Source organism: Diceros bicornis, chromosome 15 (assembly GCF_020826845.1).
Source record: "Diceros bicornis minor isolate mBicDic1 chromosome 15, mDicBic1.mat.cur, whole genome shotgun sequence".
Classification (NCBI taxonomy): Eukaryota; Metazoa; Chordata; class Mammalia; order Perissodactyla; family Rhinocerotidae; genus Diceros; species Diceros bicornis.
Genome location: NC_080754.1, coordinates 38,182,397 through 38,202,354, shown reverse-complemented (window position 1 = coordinate 38,202,354; position 19,958 = coordinate 38,182,397). Strand labels below are relative to the sequence as shown.

Below are 19,958 nucleotides of genomic sequence, written 5' to 3'. Positions count from 1 at the left end.
ATACAGAAAGACAATTCATTAGCAAGGGGATAAAATGGCCAATAAACTCAAAAGTGCTGTGTCTCATAATAACAAAAGAAATGTGTATTTTACAGTATCAGATTGCAAGGACTAAGTACATTGGTAGTGAGAGTATGGGAGAAAAAAATTCCTCTGTCACATACTCCTGGTGGGAATGAAAAGCAGTACATCCTTTATGTATCAAAATTTATATATTATGTATCAACATTTATATATTTTATAATGATACATTCTGTATAAAATTTATACATTATTTGGCTCAGCAATTCTATTTCCAAGGATTTATTCTAGGGAAATAATTGGATAAGAGAGCCAAGATATATATACAAGGATTTCCCTTGTAGAGTGAAAATTTGGAATATATATATAACATATATGTATAAACAATTGGTATATAAATAAATTTTATTTATATACACACACATATACATGGAAACATTGGTTATCTCTAGATTAAGAAAAACCTGAACTTTCTACATTTCTGTATTATTTACTTCTTAATTACTATGTATGTATTACTTTTATCACCAGAAAATAATTTTAAAATGCATTTCATACATACACATATGCATGAAAAATCCCAGAGTCTAGAGACCAACTCATGCGTATGAGCCAGCTATAAGGTGGTACACAGACTTCCTGACCTTTGGATGCCAAGAGCAAAAACACTAGAGTTTTGTGATGTATAAAAGCAACCAAGAAATATCCCAGTTTCTTGAAATCTAAATGCCTATGTGACAGGAAAACAATATTTTCTAAGTATTTAATGTATGCCCACGACCCCACTCTACCCTGTCCTTCTCAGGAGGCCTGGGCCCACCAGGCAAGCCCACAAGCTGGCAATGCAGATGCTGCAGGTGTGGCCTCAGAGACCTGTCCCAGGTCCTACACAGGTGGGTGGCGATGCACCTCCATGCCCTGGCCCTGCACTTCTGCAGCTGCCTGAAGGAGATGTCTGCAGAGGCCATAGTGTCACAGAGTCAGGGCAACGGTGTGCTCCGGATCAGAATCTAATCTTGATCTACGGGATCAAGACCACAATTACATAGCTTTCAGCGTAAAAAAGAAATTTTATTTAAAATCTATTGTATAAGGAACAAGAACTATGTATTTTAGTAAACTACTACTAGTGTTTTAGTTTAAAATACTACTGTTTTAGTAAAACTCTCAGATGTAAAGGAAGCTTTCCAACTGGCAAAACCTATTTTCAAGTTTAGAAAATCTTCTGCTGTCACGTGAAAACTTCTCCTCTTCGTTTAGTTTTGGGATTTGCAAAGTTTTTCTGTAAAGGGTCAAAAAAAAATTTTAGGCTCTGCAGGTCATAGAGTCTCTATCGCATCTACTCAACTCTGCCATCCTAGCAGGAAAGCCAACATTCAATATGTAAACCATTTGGTTATGGCTGTGTTCCAATAAAACTTTATTTACAATATAAGTGGTGGGCTAGATTTGGCCCTTGGGCTGTAGTTTGCTGGCCCCTATTTAAGATGATCAATTTTAGAAGTGGTCTATTTTATTATACCTTTTTTTCCCCCACCACTTATGTTATTTAGGTTGAGAGGGTAGCCTGGCTTTTGAGGTTATCTTCTGTGGGCAGAATATATAGCCTTTCTCCCAAGAAATGAGATGTGCCTCAATGCCATTTTTTTTTTTTTAATTTTTATTTATTTATTTTTCCCCCAAAGCCCCAGTAGATAGTTGTATGTCATAGCTGCACATCCTTCTAGTTGCTGTATGTGGGATGCGGCCTCAGCATGGCCGGAGAAGCGGTGTGTTGGTGCGCGCCCGGGGTCCGAACCTGGGCTGCCAGCATCGGAGCGCACGCACTTAACCGCTAAGCCACGAGGCCGGCCCTCAATGCCATTTAATTGTACGAAGCTCGGTCATTCTCAAATCTCACAGCAAACGTACGGAGACGTGCACCTGCCATAACTGTTCTCGCTCCTTGGAGCAGCCACGTGACCATAACAGCTGCCTCTAGCTCCCTCTAACACACACACATGCGCACATACATACACATGGCTCAATATTGGGCCCTATCCTTCAGTTTAAGGGAAAACGGATATAACTCTAAAGAAAGAGTCTGAAGATTTAGAAGTGACTCAGAGGATCCACATATAAACAAGATTGCTGAATGTATGTTCCTGAGACTAAGGACGTGGGTGCCAGTCCATGTCTGTATTTTGTTGGCAGAACAGCACAGAGGGTTCATTTCAGCTCTCTACAGGTAACCCAAGGAGCTCCTAGGAATTCTCATACTGTAATGCCTACAGATAATGTTTACCAACCTGGTTCTTCTCATTTAAACAGTATAAACATTGGGGGAAAGAAACTTTCCTTCAGAAATAAACAATAGATGCAGAGAAGAATTAGAAATGAAAAAAAAAAAAAAGCTGTTAAGTATCCTGAACCCCAATTTGGTAATGTATTGTTCTTGAATAATGCTCGTGAATAGGAGCAACAAGTAGGAAACTCATAAAAATCACATTACTTCTTTTGTTATTAATCGTGACTCAAACAATACTTATTGAGAACCTACTAAATGCCAGGCATTGTGCTAAGTGTTGAGAAACAAACACTGTGTATTATTTTCTTTTAAAAACTGCCTATTAATAAAATATAATGCATTTGACTTGTAGACATAGGTGGGAATTATATATATAACTCCAAGAATCATCCAGGTACCCTAATATTTTAATAAATGAACAATGCTCATGAAGGTTCTTATATGAACTAACAGTTTTTTACAATAGATAGGCTTCTAGTTAATGAATTTTCTAGTAGTTTCTTTCCTAGATATGATAATATACTAGGTTTAAGCGCATATATTTAGAGGTTGGTTTAATAATATTAATCTGTCCATTAGGAAAAAGTCCTAAGAAATGTTGGATTCATTCTACAATCAATTTAATTATGAGCATGGCCTCCAAATTAAAGCTTTAGCTCTGATCAACATAGCAGAGTAATGCTCCTGCCTGGGGGTGCCCAGCGCATGAGCAAATCTCTGAATGCTGAGCTACTTACAGCGAAAGGGTGGTAGGGGGGAGCGGGGGGAGCTCCTCGGGGCCCTGCTGGTGGAGGCAGCATGGACAGTCCTGTTGAAAAGATGCCAAGTGCGCTGAGGTTCAACCCCGGGATCAGATTGGCTTGTTGCTGGGAACAGAAATGGAGAAAAAGTTGAGGGGAGGAGACCAGAGAGGGCCAGCTTGCCTGGGTCAACCTCTATCTCGTCTGGTTGGCACCAGTGTCTCCTAATCAGCTCCACCCTGGCCCAGTGGGCCTCTTCCCCACTCTGCTGCCGGAGTGGGCTCTCCAAACCTCAACCTGACCACGGTCTTCCTTCAAAGCTTCTCTGCCACTCTTGAGAGTGTCTACACATCGTAACACAGCAAACAAGGCTCTTCCTGGGGACCTAGGCCACTTCACCAGCCTCTCTCCTGCTAACTTCTCATCCCCATTCTGCCCAATCCTGCTCCTCTCTCACCTCTGGACCCCTGCACATGTTGGGTACCTTGCAAGGAATGTGCTTCTCCCCCTCCTCATCTGGCTAAGTCCTTCTCATCATGTGGATTTCACCTGAGCTCAGGTGTCCCCTCATCCAAGAAGCCTTCTTTCACCCCAAAGGTCTCAACTCAAGTACCTTTTCTGTGCTCTCTTAACATTCCTATGTTTCCTTAAAATAGAACTCAACACATGGTACGTGAATCACCTGTGTAGTTACCGCTTCCCCTTTAAGACCATAATTTCCTTGTGGACAGAGTCCTTGTGGACTTAGCATTGTGTGCTCAGTGCCTGGTACATAGTAAGTATTCAATAAATATTTGTTGAAGGAATATGTTTGAAACAAATTGGATTAACAGTTTTTTTAAAACTCTAGCAGGGAAAGAGCAGACCCTTCACTAGGATACCACACACGTAAACTCCATTACCCAGATTCAGGACGGTTCACAACTTTGGCTTTTTCACCATTTAGTTGCCATCTTCATGATTATCTCACTTGCTTGCTTATTTCGCATTTAAACACCGGGATGCTCACACACGACGGGGGTGAGTTTTAACTACACAGTCCTTCAGAGGCAGAGGCATGTAGCCACCCCTTCAGGCCTGTGTCCGACCTGCCCGCACCTTTGTCTCCCTGGACACTAAGCAGCTCTCTAACATATTCTATTCTATCTGTGCCTAGGGTCACCCAGCAACTTGCCTTCTTTTATTTTTTTAATTTTGTTTTTTCCTTTTTTTGCTGAGGAAGATTCACCCTGAGCTAACATCAGAGGCTATTCTTCCCCTTTTTTTGTATGTGAACCATTGCACAGCATGGCCACTGACAGACAAGTGGTGTGGGTCCACCACCGAGAACCAAACCTGGGTCGCTGACATGGAGTATGCTGAACTTAACCACTAGGCCACCAGGCCTGGCCCCTTGCCTTCTTTCGGAATGTTTGGAATACTAGAGCTGGGCTCCTTAACCTTTATCCCATTTGATATATAAGATCTAGTAATTTTATTATTCATCTATCAATGCATGACTTTAGTACAGACATGAATGAATCTAAGTGATAGGCTCAGGTGAAGATGTGCGGAGCACCTAGACCCTTTTGTAGCTTTCCCAGGTGTTCACAGAAAGAGATGTTTATCATAAGACGTCAAGATCCCAAAAGAAGAAAATGAGATCAATGGATGATACTTCCATAGCCAAATACACACAAACTGTAATCTTATCCTTATCATGTCCCATAATTACCAGGTGATGTGGGCTGCTGAGGTGGCGGTCAGGGTGAGGTGGGAGATAGTGTACTGACGTGAATAAGAGGGTCCTGTGGAAAGTGCTGCATGAGGGAACTGGTTTTAACCTACATAGCTCTTTGTCATCATTTGTTCCTCTATGAAATGCTACCAGGTTGGGGATTTGCTTCAAAGTTATCCAAAGGGGGTGGGGAAGTAGATAAAGGTTCAGATGAAACAAGACAGGCCATGAGTTAATAACTACTGAAGCTGGATTATGGGTATATGAGGGTTTATCACAGTATCATTTCCTCTTTTGTACATGTTAGAAAATCTTAATAAAAAATGAAAAAATTTACTCCTCTGAGTTGAGCTTGGGCTTTGCTGATGGACAAATATTTTTAAGATTTATGAATGCCAGACTGGTGTCTTCCCATTATAAAATGGGACCTACGTAGCACGAACAGGAAGGACAAACCCAAACCAGTTTGCTAGAAGTATTAGTGAGAACTTAGGCAGTTGACAACATTTATTGGGCAATCTAAAAGAGCAAATCAGTATGTAACAGATGAAAATCAGAAGTTAATTTTAAAGTATATATTTTTAAAATTTAAGAAGTAACAGGACAATATTACAGAGTTTGGAAAGTAGAAAAACATCCCACTTTCCTAACATACCAGCTATTTTTATTTTTATATGAAGATTTCCAGTCATTTTGATCCATTTTATTTTACATAATTGCAACCCTAGTTATATATACTTTTACATATTCTTCTTCTTTTTTTTTTGTGAGGAAGATTAGCCCTGAGCTAACATCCAAGGCCAATCCTCCTCTTTCTGCTGAGGAAGACTGGCCCTGGGCTAACATCTGTGCCCATCTTCCTCTACTTTATACGGCACATCGCCACAGCATGGCCTGACAAGCGGTGTGTCGCGGTGCGCCTGGGATCTGAACCTGCGAACCCTGGGCCGCCACAGTGGAGCGTGCACACTTAACCGCTACGCCACCAGGCCGGCCCCCTACATATTCTTTTCTTAACTAACATTATATCATAAGCAATTCCTCATTCTTCAAAGTTATGATTTTAATGGCTTCATACTATTTTGTCCAGTGTATTTATCATACTTTACTGGTTGGTTTCCTGATTGTGTTACTGCCCTTGCCCCAAGACCACAGGAATAATTCTGCATACTTATTCTAAGGTGCTTCTTCCCTAGCTAAACGACAATTATTCTTAAAGAAGCTTGGGTTCTGCCTGAAGACACACGTGAAAGCCAGTAGAGAAGAAAACATTAGGCACTTACATTAACAGCCAGCATATCATTTTCAAAGGCCTCACGCAGCTTCTTCATAATCTCTATCTCAGCGTTGGCACAGGCCTCAACTGTGCCCTTCACAGTGATGGTTCTCTCAGGGTTGTATATGCTCAAATCCTGCAAGCTGGCCACCGAGAAAAAGAGAGAAATTTCCTTTTTTTCAAAAGGAAAAATAAAATCCCAGAAGGATCATAAATAAGTCTTGGTGGAGGAGGCAGGGAGAACACTAGATTCCCTCATCATACGCTGTGGTATAGCATACCGGCCTTCTTATCTCACATCATGGTAGTGACTTAGATCATATCCATAGCAGAAAATGTTTGACTGGTAACTATTTATGTATTTGTTTTGATGGTGTTGGAGATAACATCACTTATATATTCCCATTTTAGGGAAAAGCAGATGAATGAGCTGGGCATATCAAAATGCTCAAATTCTCTATTATTGGACACAGTTAATCTGATGAGTGGCTTACGATGAGATCGTTATCTTGGTCCCCGTCTCATGTTCGATTTTCTTCAAATTTCTGCCTTCTTTCCCAATCAGTCTTCCAACCAAGCCATTGTGGGCCAAGATTTTCAGAGGAATCTCTTCGGCTCTAAGAGAGAGAGAGAAACAACAATTGAACACTTAAGGTGGACACAGTGATTGGCTCCCAAGAGCTATTACCCTGATTTTTTCTTACAAATAGAAGCCCTTTTGTTCAGGTACCAATGGCCATGGGCTTTAGGAGAGGCTGAGTGCCTCACCAACTCCAGAGCATGACTTCTGATTAACATAAACCAAACCATGGTAATTATACTCCCCTTGTTGTGACTGGTTGGAAGTGGGTCCATGAGGCAGATCTACCCAATGAGGTATGAGGAGAAGTCTGTTGGGTGACTTTATGAAAGTTTTCCTTGCTCTTAAAAAAGGCTCAAGGGAGAATGACATCAGCCAGATGTCAGACTAGAAAGCTACAGGCCCTCCAACCCCAAGGAGGCACCAAATTAACAACAACGGACAGGCCAGAATACCTCTGTGAGAACCCTAGAGATCAGTTGAGAAGCTATAGCACCCAGGCCATTATAAAACCCAAGGGATTCCAGCCAACAGGGGTAAAAAAATTTGTGACATTTGGCGCGCCCATTTGTGCTCCTTCCCCTACACAGCATAACAAAGAGCAACTGAGAGGAAATCTCCCATACCAGGGCTTCCCCCTTGGGATGGAAACAAAAGACTGAACCATGAGTTCAACATTCTGGCTTGTCTGGGAGCTGCCTCAGGGACTGGTTTCTGCCTCGCCTGACTCGGAGGGCTGACAAGACTGGTGCCAGAATTTGGAAGCCGCTGAAAACAGAGTTAAACAGTAAGTTAGAGCTGTAGTTCCATGGTCAGAAGCTGGGGGGAGAAAGAGATCAGAAGTTTGAGAGGTCCTAGAACCTCCAGCCAGGCTGATTAGTGAAGGTATTCCCCTGAACAAAGGCAGTATGCAAAGCCTATGAGAGGTGGCTGTTTTTTCAAATGCCCAAATCCCAGCAAAATATTACAAGGCATACAAAGAAACAAGGAAACACGGCCTAATCAAAGGATTAAAATAGAAATCCAGAAACTGACCCTAAAGAAACTCAGATCTATGAGCTACCTGACAAAGAATTTAAAAGAACCATCATAAACATACTCAGTGACCTAAAAGAGAACACAGACAACTAAATGAAATCAGAAAAATGATGTATGAATAAAATGAAAATATCAACAAAGAGATAGAAACTATAAAAAACAACCTAACAGAAATAATGGAGCTAAAAAAATACAAAAATTGAACCGAAAAATTCATTAAAGGGTTCAACAGCAGACATGATCAGGCAGAAAAAAGAATGAGCAAACTTGAAGATTGGTCATTTGACACCATCAAGTCAGAGGAGGAAAAAAAATGAAGAAAAGCAAAGAGAGGCTAAGAGACTTATGGGACACTATCAACTGGACCAACGTACACATCATGGGAATCCCAAAAGGAGGGGAGAGAGAAGGCGCAGAGAACTTATTCGAAGAAATAATGGTGGAAAACTTTCCAAATCTGAGGACAGAAATGGACATATAGATTCAAGAAGCTCAAACAACTCCGATTGGGAAAAATCCAGAGAGAACCACACTCAGACACATTATAATCCACATGTCTCAAGTCAAAGACAAAGAGAGAATCTTGAAAGCAGCAAGAGAAAAGTGATTAGTAATATATAAGGGAGTTTCCATAGGATTATTGGCAGATTTCTCAGCAGAAATTTTGCAGGCCAGAAGGGAGTGGGATGATATATTCAATGGGCTAAAAGAAAAAAACTGTCATCTGAGAATACTGTATCTGGCAAAACTGTCCTTTGAAAATAAAGGAGAAATTAAGACTTTTCCAGATAAACAAAAGCTGAGGGAGTTCATTACTATTAGACCTGCTCTACAGGAAATGCTAAAAGGAGTCCTTTAAATTGAAATGAAAGGACAGCAGACAGCAATGCAAAGCTGCATGAAAATATAAGGTTCTCTTAATAAAAAGAAATACACAAATACAGTAATCTGCACTATAGTAACTGAAGTATAAAATTTAAATGACAAAAACATGAAAAAAGACAAATTTTGTTAACGGGTATACAATATATGAAGAGTAATTTGTGACATCAGTAACAAGGGGGAGTGGAGTTTTAAAGGAGTTTTTTTTTAATTGATGTCATAATAGTTTGTAACATTGTGAAATTTCAGTTGTACATTATTATTTGTCAGTCACGATATAAATGTGCCCCTTCACCGCTTGTACCCACCCCCCTAGCCTGTTCCCCCTGGTACCCACTAAACTGCTCTCCAGAAGGAGAGTTTTTGAATGCGACTGAAGTTAAGCTGTTATCAGTTTAAAATAGAATGCCATAATTTTAGCATGTTTTATGTAATTGCAATGGTAACCACAAAGAAAATATCTATAGAATATATACAAAAGGAAATTAGAAGGGAATCAAAGAATATAACTAAAAACACACACACACACAAAGGAAGGCAGTAAGACAGGAAAGTAGGGACAATAAAACTACAAGACATACAGAAAACAATTAACAAAATGGCAATAGTAAGTCCTTCTCTATGAGTAATTACTTTAAATGTTAGGGGTTTAAACTCCCCAGTCAAAAGACATAGATTGGCTGACTGGATTAAAAAAAACAGGATGAAAGATCCCAAATCAACAACTTTACACCTCAAGAAATTAGAAAAAGAAGAACTAAACTAAACCCAAAGCTAGCATAAGGAAGGAAATAATAAAGATTAGAGCAGAGATAAGCAAAACAGAGAACAGAAAAACAAAAGAAAAAAAAAATCAATGAAACTAGGAGTTGGTTATTTTGAAAAGATCAACAAAACTGATAATTCTTAGCTAGATTAACTAAGGAAAAAAGAGAGAACACTCAAATATCTAAAATCAGAAATGAAAGAGGGGGCATTACAACGGATGCCACAGAAATAAAAACGATTATAAGGGGGGCCGGCCCTGTGGCGTAGTGGTTAAGTGCCCGCACTCTGCTGCTGGCGGCCCTGGTTCGGATCCCGGGTGTGCACCAATGCACCGCTTGTCAGGCCATGCTGTGGCGGCGTCCCATATAAAGTGGAGGAAGATGGGCAAACACATTAGCCCAGGGCCAGTCTTCCTCAGCAAAAAGAGGAGGATTGGCATGAATGTTAGCTCAGGGCTGATCTTCCTCACACACACAAAAAGAAAAATTTTTTAAAAAATGATGATAAGAGAATACTATGAAGTTGAACACCAACAAATTGGATAACCTAGAAGAAATGGATAAATTTCTAGAAACGCAACCTACCAAGACTGAATTATGAATAGAAAATCTGAACAGACCACTAATGAGTAAGGAGATTGAATCAGTCATCAAAAAAGAAAAGCCTCCCAACAAAGAAAAGCCCAGGACCAGATGACTTCCCTGGAGAATTCTACCAAACATTTAAAGAAGAATTAACACCAATCCTTTTCTAATTCTCCCAAAAAATTGAAGACGGGCAAACACTTCCAAGCTCATTCTATGAGGCTAGCTTTACTCTAATACCAAAGCCAAACAAAGACACTTCAAGAAAACTACAGAGCCAGCCCTGATGGCCTAGTGGTTAAAGTTAGGCATGCTCTGCTTTGGCAGCCCAGGTTCGGTTCTCAGGTGCTGAACCACACCACTAATCTGTCAGTAGCCATGCTGTGGCAGCAGCTCACACAGAAGGACCAGAAGAACTTACAACTGTATACAACTATGTACTGGGGGCTTTGGGGGGAAAAGAAATAAAAAAGGAGGAAGATTGGCAACAGATGTTAGTTTAGGATGAATCTTCCCCTGCAAAAAGAATAGGAAAGAAAAGAGGGAAGGGAAGGGGCGGGGAGGAGAAGGGAAGGGGCGGGGAGGGGAGGGAAGAAAGAAAGAAGGAAAACAACAGACTAATATCCCTGATGAATACTGATGCAAAAATCCTCAACAAAATACTAGCAAACTGAATTCAAAAGCACATAAAAAGGATTATACACTATGATCAAGTGGGATGTATTCTTGGAATGCAGGGATGGTTCAACATATGATAATCAATCAATGTAGTATACCACATCAACAGAATGAAGGACAAAAACCACACAATCACCTCAATTGATATAGAAAAAGCATCTGACGAAATTTAACACCTTTTATGATAAAAACACTCAACAATCTAGGAATAGAAGGAAATTACCTCAACATAATATAGGCCATTTGTGAAAAGTCCACAGTGAACATCATATTCAATGGTGGAACAAGACAAGGGACAAGACAAGGATGCTCACTCTTATCATTTCTATTCAACATAGTATTGGAAGTCCTAGCCAGAGCAATTAGCTAAGGACAAGAAATAAAAGGCATCTAAATTGGAAAGGAAGAAGTAAAATTATCTCTGTTCACAGATAATATGATCTTATATGTAGAAAACCCTAAAGATGCCACAAAAAAAACATTAGAACTAATAAACTAATTCAGCAATGTCGTAGGATATAAAAATTAACACACAAAAGTCAGTTGTGTTTCTATACACTAACCACAAACAATCTGAAAAGGAAATTAAGAAAATAATTCCATTTACAATGGCATCATAAGGAATAAAATATTTAGGAATAAACCTAACCAAGGAAGTAAAAGACTTATACACTGAAAACTACAAAACCTTGCTGAAAGAAATTTAAAAAGACAGAAATCAATGGAAAGACATCCTGGATTCATGGGTTGGAAGACGTAATATTGTTTAGATGTCCATACTACCCAACTTGATCTGTGGATTCAATGCTATCCTATCAAAATCCCAATAGCAATTTTTGCTGAAATAGAAAAATTCATTCTAAAATTTGTACAGAATCTCAAGGGACCCTAAAGAGTCAAAACAATTTTGAAAAAGAACAAAGTTGGAAGACTCACATTTCCTGATTTCAAAACATATTACAAAGCTACAGTAATCAAAACAGTGTGGTACTGGCATCAAGACAGACAAATAAACCAATGGAATAGAACAGAGAGCCCAGAAATAAACTCTCACACATATGGTCAAATGATCTTCGACATGGGTGCCAAGGCTACACGATGGGAAAAGGACAGTCTCTTCAACAAATGGTGGTGGGAAAACTGGATATCCACAGGCAAAAGAATGAAGCTGGACCCTTATCTTACTCCATATACAAAAATTAACTCAAAATGGATTAAAGACCTAAATGTAAAACCTAAAACTCTAATATTCCTAGAAGAAAACAAAGGGGAAAAGCTTTAGAACAATGGACTTGGCAATCGTTTCTTGGCTATAACACCAAAGCACTAACAACAAAAGCAAAAACAGACAAATGGAACTCCATCAAACTTAAAAACTTTTGTGCATCAAAAGACACAATCAACAGAGAGGAAAGGCAACCTATGGAATGGAAGTAAATATTTGTAAATCGTATATCTCATACCGGATTAATATGCAAAATATATACAGGATTAATATGCAAAATATATAAAGAACTCCTATAACTCAACAACAAAAAATCAAACGACCTGTTTAAAAACTGTGCAAAGACTTGAATAGACATTTCTCCCAAGATGATATAAAAATGCCAAAAATTACATGAAAAGATGCTCAACATCACTAATCATCAGAGAAATGCAAATAAAAACCACGATGAGATATTGTGAATACAAAATATTACCTCATACCCATTAGTTTGGCTACTATCAAAATAACAGAAAATAACAAGTGTTGGTGAGGACGTAGAGAAATTGGAACCCTTGTGCACTGTTTGTGGGATTGTAAAATGGTTAATTGCTATGGAAAACAGTATGGAGGTTTCTCAAAAAATTGAAAATGAAACTACCATGTGATCCAGCAATCCCACTTCTGGGTATATATCCAAAAGACTTGAAAGCAGGGTCTCAAAGAGATATTTGCTCACTCGTGTTCATAACAGCACTATTCACAATAGCCAAGAAGAAACCCAAATGTCCACGAATGGATGGACAAATAAAGAAAATGTGGTATATACGACAATGGAATATTATTCAGGATTAAAAAGGAAGGAAATACAGTCACATGCTATAACATGGATGAATCTTGAGGACATTATGCTAAGTGAAATAGGCCAGTCACAAAAAGACAAGAATTGTATGATTCCACTTGTCTGAGTTTTTCTAAAGTAGTCAAATTTATAGAAACAGAAAGCAGAACGGGAGTTACCAGAGGCTGGAGGGAGAGAGAAAAGAGGAGTTGTTGTTTAACGGGCATAGAGTTTCAGTTTTGCAAGATGAAAAAGTTCTGGATATTCGTTTCACTACAATGTGAGTATACTTAACACTCCTGAACTGTGCACTTAAAAATGGTTAAGATGGTAAATTTTATGTTATGTGTTTTTTACCACAGTAAAAAGAAGTTCAAAACAAAAAAAAAAAAAAAGGAAGAAGGAAAGATGCCTTGTCTTTCAACTTCTGAATATTTTTCTGTGGGGACACAAGATCAGAAATCACCACAGCCATCTTGTCACCACCAGGGGAATATCAGACATACCTTGAAGAAGGTAAAGCAGAAAGACAAGTTGTGGGTCTTTGAGACCATGATTTAACTGACCTTGGAGTCACTCTACCCTAGGACTTCTTGTTATGTGACATAGTAATTGTTTCTTATTGCTTAAGCCACTTGTTATGTTTTCTGTCAATTGAGACCACAAGCATCTAACAGATGCATTACTACTGCTCAAGATACACGCACACTTGAAGAAGCTCCACTAGAATGTGACTTTCAGAGGCCTGAAAGTTGGCCTTGTTCACTGGCATATAGTAGGCGCTCAATAAACATTTGGCAAATGAACAAAAACAAAGTTTAGGATCCCTCTTTTCCTACATCTTCCACCTCCTACTCATCCCCCTCAGGGCTCAGCTTAAGTGTCACTTACACAAGGAGGTCTTCTCTGAAACCCTCTAATCTCCTCCATTCCTCCTAAAGCCTTGATGAGGGTCTCCAGTTACAGTGAAGCACTTCTCATAGCCATGCTTAGTTATTTTCTGGTGTAATTACTTGTTTAACGAATCTCTCCCACTGGATTGTAAGCTCCATGAAAGCAGAAGTGGGTCTTGCTCATGATTGTAGCCTCAACCCCCAGCACAGTACTTAGCAGTGTGGCACTTAAAAAATTTTTATTTCAAAGATATTCAAACTCTACCTTGGCTCTACACGAAAACTTAAAAATCCAATTTATAAATTAGTTTTTTTGATTATTTAGAATATTGTAAGTTGCTTGCACTTGGGTCAAAAGACCAATGAGGGTGTTATTTATAAAGTTCTCAGTAACTTAGATGAGGGAGGGGCTTCTTCAAATTAAGCCATGGCATTTGGGGGTTTCAAAAGCCCCAAGTAGAGTAAATAATTCACAAGTGAAAGGTTAGAGTCCCTTATGAAACCTGAGAGTTGATTTGTAATGTTTTTCTTTTAAGGCCTACTATTACCTTCTTGGTTTTGGAACACTCTTATTTGACATTATTTGCTAAATTAACTTTATATTCAATTCATCCCTCACTGCTTCTCTATAAAACTGCCACCACCGCCCATAAGCGGATTTTGCCAAACTGATATAAAACTTTTTTTATTACATTGTCTATTCCATTACCATTAATTCATTTATAATACAAAGTCAATTGGTTTAGGAAGAACTGTATTTGCCATTCAAACTGGTGCAAGACACATTAAGCTGTGGAATCCTAAGAAGTATTTTGTAAAACAAAGGGAGAGAGGGAGAGAGAAGAATAAAAGAGGAAGAAGAGTAGAGTAGCCACTTGGATACCAGTTTCTACTACTTAAGGAAATGTAATCCTTAATTTAAAAAGAGTGCAAATAATTTAGGAGCATGGTGGCAAACACCTTTTCCAGGACAGTAAATGATGGTTTTGATGACAACGTACATTCTATACCTGCACTGTCCAATATGATAGCCATTAGCCATACACGTGACTATTTTATTTTATTTTAATTAATTACAATTTTAAAATATTCAGTTCTTCCATTGCACTAGTCACATTTCAAGCACTCAGTAGCAAAATGTGGCTAGTGGCTATTGCATTGAACAGTGCAGATAAAGAACATTTCCATCATTGCGTTGGACAGCACAGGTCTATATGTTCGTACCAGTAATTATTATCAATGAGTGATGGAAGTATTCGAATCACCAAGACAAACACACGAGTGGAAAAACAGACATATTATAAATGTAGAAGATTTATTTCCCACTGTCTTCTCCATGGGAACAAATTTCTTAAAAACAATCCCTTTCCTGCTCCCTTTACTGAGTAATAGATTTACAGTTTCTTAAAAATTTCTTAAGCTAAATGAATGAGAACCTACTCTTATTCTCTGTTGAGTGATCTGGGCATTGCATGCAAACTTACAGTTTGGTCTCATCAGCCTCTTTCTGCATGATTTCAAGAATCATGCGGCATGCTTCAGAGGTCCCCTCTGGGGTGGCATGGATGGTGACAGGCTTCTCTGCAGCCCCAGAGTTCTCCTTTCTATGGATGTCTACCCTGTAGGAAAAGAATCAGGAGCCATAGCACAACGTCATCTGGGACAGGATCCTAGTCCCAAGAAAGCGTCACACCAGCCAATGTACAGCAAGGACGCAGACAGACAAGAAGTGTCATTAGCACGTTTGCAACCAATGCCATTCTCCAAGGAGGCGACAAGCAGTGCAGGGGATCTTGTGCCAAACTTGAATTCTTTGCAGCTCCATTTAGAAGGGAATATTTCTTACAGGAGTGCTGGGGGACAAAGGCACCATGCCAACTTGGTAAAGAAGCCAGTTTGGTAAATGAAGTATTTTGTGTAGTCTTTCAAACGATCGTAGAAGTAAGAGTCAAGTGAGTGGGATAATACTGCACATTGGCACAGTGCCGGTCTCTGAACTGATTGCAGCTTTTAAAAGCCATATGTTAATCCAAATCCAAACACCAAATTCAAGCCAGCTTTATATATTTGAGTGTGGACAGAAACAGAGGCATGCCCTCTCTCTGCCTCTCGAAGTTTTTGGTTTCCTTGCCACTGGCAGCCTGCCTTCTTCCAGGCTCTTAAAACTAATGTCTCAAAAGCTTGATGACTTTATCAGACTTCCTTGGGTAGTTGTGGCCCTACTTGTTTTTGTTAACTTTCAAAATCACATAATTGATTGTATCCCTTTTTACTTTGGCTCTTAGAAAGCCCAGATGCAAGTCTTTGGCCCACTTCTAAAAAAATGGGCACACACTTTGAGAACCAACCTCACTTCTATTTAAACTTGTTGCATTCTTAAAGCCCCTGTAAACAATTTTTGGAACAAGAAGACACATAAATAGGGGCCGGCCCGGTGGCGCAAGCGGTTAAGTGCGCGCGCTCCGCTGCGGCGGCCCGGGGTTCGCTGGTTCGGATCCCGGGCGCGCACCAACGCACTGCTTGGCAAGCCATGCTGTGGCGGCGTCCCATATAAAGTGGAGGAAGATGGGCACAGATGTTAGCCCAGGGCCGTCTTCCTCAGCAAAAAAAGAGGAGGATTGGCGGATGTTAGCACAGGGCTGATCTCCTCACCAAAAAAAAAAAAAAAAAAAAAGAAGACACATAAATAAAAGTCACTTTCGCAGTGAAGCCAAGTTGGAGGGGAAAAAAGGGCTGATTTTAAAATAAAAGAAACATCAGACAGTATTTCCCCTCTCTACTATCTCATCATTTCACTCTCATGATTATGAACTCTGAGACTCATTTAAGTCTCTATCATCTGGGAGTAACTCAGACGCTTTGAAGAGAATAGTGTTTTCTCTTTCAGGTTACAAGACTCAATGAATGACCTGAATAAAATGCACTAGGCACGTAAACAATATTTGTCAGTAATTTGGTGCTTTGCAATTTAAATGCTTTCACAGTAATTATTTCATTCACTCTGCCTATCCTAATTCTCACAATAATCCTGGTTTACAGAAGAAGCAATTGATGCCTAGAGAGGTTAAAATTTTTTCCAAGATCGATAGCTATTAAGTGGTAAAACTTGCATGGGTCTTTGTTTTCAAGTCCTGTGCTTTCTTCATTACATCATGGTATGGTCTGATGAACACACAAAAATCAACAACCCCATAAGTCACTTTATCCACTACAACTCCTATTACCAATCCAATCTCCTTAAACAGACAGAAAACTAAACATAGGCTAATGTACTTTATTTCTTGCTCAATATAGCAGTGACTCACCCACTTCCTTTATGTAGCTATTTGTGAGACTACCTAGGTGGTCTCAAAGAATGACTACCACCCAGGGCTCTGACTAAGGAGAGGAGGTAAGAGCTAAGATAAGTGGGTTCTAGGATCCCACAAAGTTCAGCCCCATACCTCTGCTGTTTTAGAAATAGATGCATTCATAAGCATCAGTTAGCTTATGAACACAATTCTTGGCTGTGAGGTCATTAGTACCTTCTTTATGAACCTATAGTGTTTCAGGGTATGACCTTTAGACCATTGGTATGGAAGCTCATTAAAGCCCCTGGCTTTATGTTAGTCTGTTAGTTCTGTTTAAAGAAGCCACCATCCCATACAGCACAGCCCCCCACTGCTGACGCAAGCAATAGCAACCTGAGGATGGCTGGGACCCACCAGCACTCAGGGGACCCCTCAGAAGGAAGCAAAGGAAGCCCCGGAGGCACGTACCGGGACTGGGTCTGCTTAGTGATGTTCTTTATGGTCAAGCCCTCCTTTCCGATGATGGCACCAACAAACTGGGTGGGGACCAGGATCCGCAGCGGGAAATCAATCTGTCTGGCCTGAGAAGAGCCCCCAGGGGCATGGCCTTGCTCCCGGGAAGAGTGGTCCCCACGCTGGGCTCGCTGAGGGGGCGAAGGGGAGCTCACCTCTTCATCCGGGATGTAGGAAATCTTGAAGGAGTAGTTCTCAAACTGATGCCCGCTTAGCTTCTCGATGGCTCTGAAATGCAGCAAGGGCAAGCAAGCTTTGTGAGCTTTGCTAGAGAACAATGTCAGAGAGGACCCTCCGGGTCAGTGGACTGGTTCATTCAGTCTCGTTTACCAGCTGCCTATGTGGGCGCTGTGCTGGGCACTGAGGATACAGCGGTGAGCAAGACGCCATCTCTGCTCCCTCAGAGCTCGTGGTTAACAATTAAACAAGTCATTACAATGTATAGGCCTGGTCAGATTGATATGCAGTTTTGCATTCTGCTTTTTTTCACCACCCAAGGCTGTATCCTCTTCTTCAAACACTCTTTGTAAATACTGGTATAAAATTATGACTCATTTTTTTCTCATTTTAATCATAATTCATAGTTTGTTTTTTTTTTAATTTTTATTTATTTATTTTTTCCCCCAAAGCCCCAGTAGATAGTTGTATGTCATAGTTGCACATCCTTCTAGTTGCTGTATGTGGGACACGGCCTCAGCATGGCCGGAGAAGCGGTGTGTCAGTGCGCGCCCAGGATCCGAACTCGGGCCGCCAGCAGCCGAGCGAGTGCACTTAACCACTAAGCCATGGGGCCGGCCCATAATTCATAGTTATTAAAAATTCAGAAATAGATAAGGAAAATAAGAAAAAAAATTTTAGTCCATCCTACATCTTTGTTTTTCCTAAATATATTATATTTATAAAAATGGACTAATACTATACATACTACTTTATAACCTTCAAAAAATAGTTAATACTCTCAACATTTTTCCAAGTCATTAAATATTTTGCAACTTAGTTTTTACTGGTTATTTAACATTGTGTTGATTTACCTAGTTTTTACATGATTCTGTCTCTCATTTTTTTTTTTAATTAGAGGTTAATTTTTTTTTTTTGAGAAAGATTGGCCCTGAGCTAATGTCTGTTGCCAATTTTCCTCCTTTTTTCCTATTTTTTTCCCCAAAGCCCCCAGTAGATAGTCGTATATTATAGTTGTACATCCTTTTTGTTGTTCTGTGTGGGGCACCACCTCAGCACAGCTTGATGAGCAGTGTGTAGGTCAGTGCCCAGGATCCAAACTGGTGAACCCTGGGCCGCCAAAGTGGAGTGCACGAACTTACCCACTACACCACCGGGCCAGCCCCATGATTCTCTACTGTTAGATAGATATATTATGTCCAATCTTTTACTACATATTGCATATAGAGTTGCCATGGACATCTTTGCAACTACAACTTTGCACACAGGACAAATTCCTAATGGAATTGCTGGGTCAGAGAGTATGCAGAATTCTAACATTATTAAGTATTGCCCAGTGTCCTTCTGGAAAGGTTTCAACATTTACTACCCCACAGCAGTTAAGAGAGCATTTGTTTCCTTGAATCCTCAAAAGCACAGAGTATTATTATTTTAATAGATTTATCAATTTGAATGGGAATGAATGATATTCCACTATTGCATTTTAAAAATTATACATGAAGTACCCTGGGCCGGCCCCGTGGCTTAATGGTTAAGTGCACGCACTCCGCTACTGGCAGCCCGGGTTCGGATCCCGGGCGCGCACCGACGCACCACTTCTCCAGCCATGCTGAGGCTGTGTCCCACATACAGCAACTAGAAGGATGTGCAACTATGATGTACAACTATCTACTAGGGCTTCGGAGAAAAAAAAAAAAGGAGGATTGGCAATAGATGTTAGCTCAGAGCCGGTCTTCCTCAGCAAAAAGAGGAGGATTAGCATGGATGTTAGCTCAGGGCTAATCTTCCTCACAAAAAAAAAAAAAAAAGGAAACATCAACCCTATTCTCCTAGGCTAATGTGTAGGGTTTGTGAATTTAATACAAAGCAGCACCTTCTGAATTCAATAAAAGCAACAAAGTAACATCATGGACGGGGCCCTACCTAAGCAGCAGCTGGACAAGAACTGTGAAGGTGAGCTGTTGGTAACTATCCTGCTTACATATGTGTGCAAATGTCAACAGCAAATGAACTATTGCCTTTTTCAATGCAAAATTAACTTTTTGAAAACTAGCAGTATGAGAACAGGTTAAATATGTCTTCACGTACGTTGAAACCTTGAAAAAGAAATAAAACTATAATGCTGGGATGTATAACCAAGGTTATACCACATCCATAAAGCATGATCATAGGTGACCCTAATTCTAGTTACTTCACGGACCTCCTACAAAAAGGAACTTTTTTGGTTGTTGCTGTTGTTTTTTTAAAAAAGTCAATCAATGTCCATTAATAGCCAAGCTCAAAATTAACCATCACTAAAGCCATATAGTCATGAATGGGGACTAGGAAGTAAATGGGAGTAGGAAAAAGAACCCAAGCCAGGTGCTCTTTGATTAACTACTTCCAGACAATTCTCACTGAGGTGGATCCCCCTTTAATACTATAAAGAGGAGAAATTGATGTTTCAGCATCCATTCAGTGAGTGTGGAT

The 19,958-nt window shown here is 39.9% G+C and overlaps 1 protein-coding gene across 2 annotated transcripts in view; it reads right to left on the bottom strand.

Moving 5' to 3' along the window:
* IGF2BP2 (insulin like growth factor 2 mRNA binding protein 2) overlaps positions 1 to 19,958 on the bottom strand; it is a 151,551-nt gene that overhangs the window by 20,547 nt on the left and 111,046 nt on the right. The window contains exons 6-10 of one of the 2 annotated variants that reach the window (XM_058556174.1): positions 17,268 to 17,540; positions 14,994 to 15,128; positions 6,536 to 6,658; positions 6,049 to 6,184; positions 3,046 to 3,174 (exon numbers count right to left, since the gene is read on the bottom strand). In XM_058556174.1, the coding sequence (XP_058412157.1) occupies positions 3,046 to 3,174; positions 6,049 to 6,184; positions 6,536 to 6,658; positions 14,994 to 15,128; positions 17,268 to 17,540 (796 nt within the window). The remainder of the gene's footprint in view (positions 1 to 3,045; positions 3,175 to 6,048; positions 6,185 to 6,535; positions 6,659 to 14,993; positions 15,129 to 17,267; positions 17,541 to 19,958) is intronic. The other variant, XM_058556176.1, reaches the window with a different exon arrangement.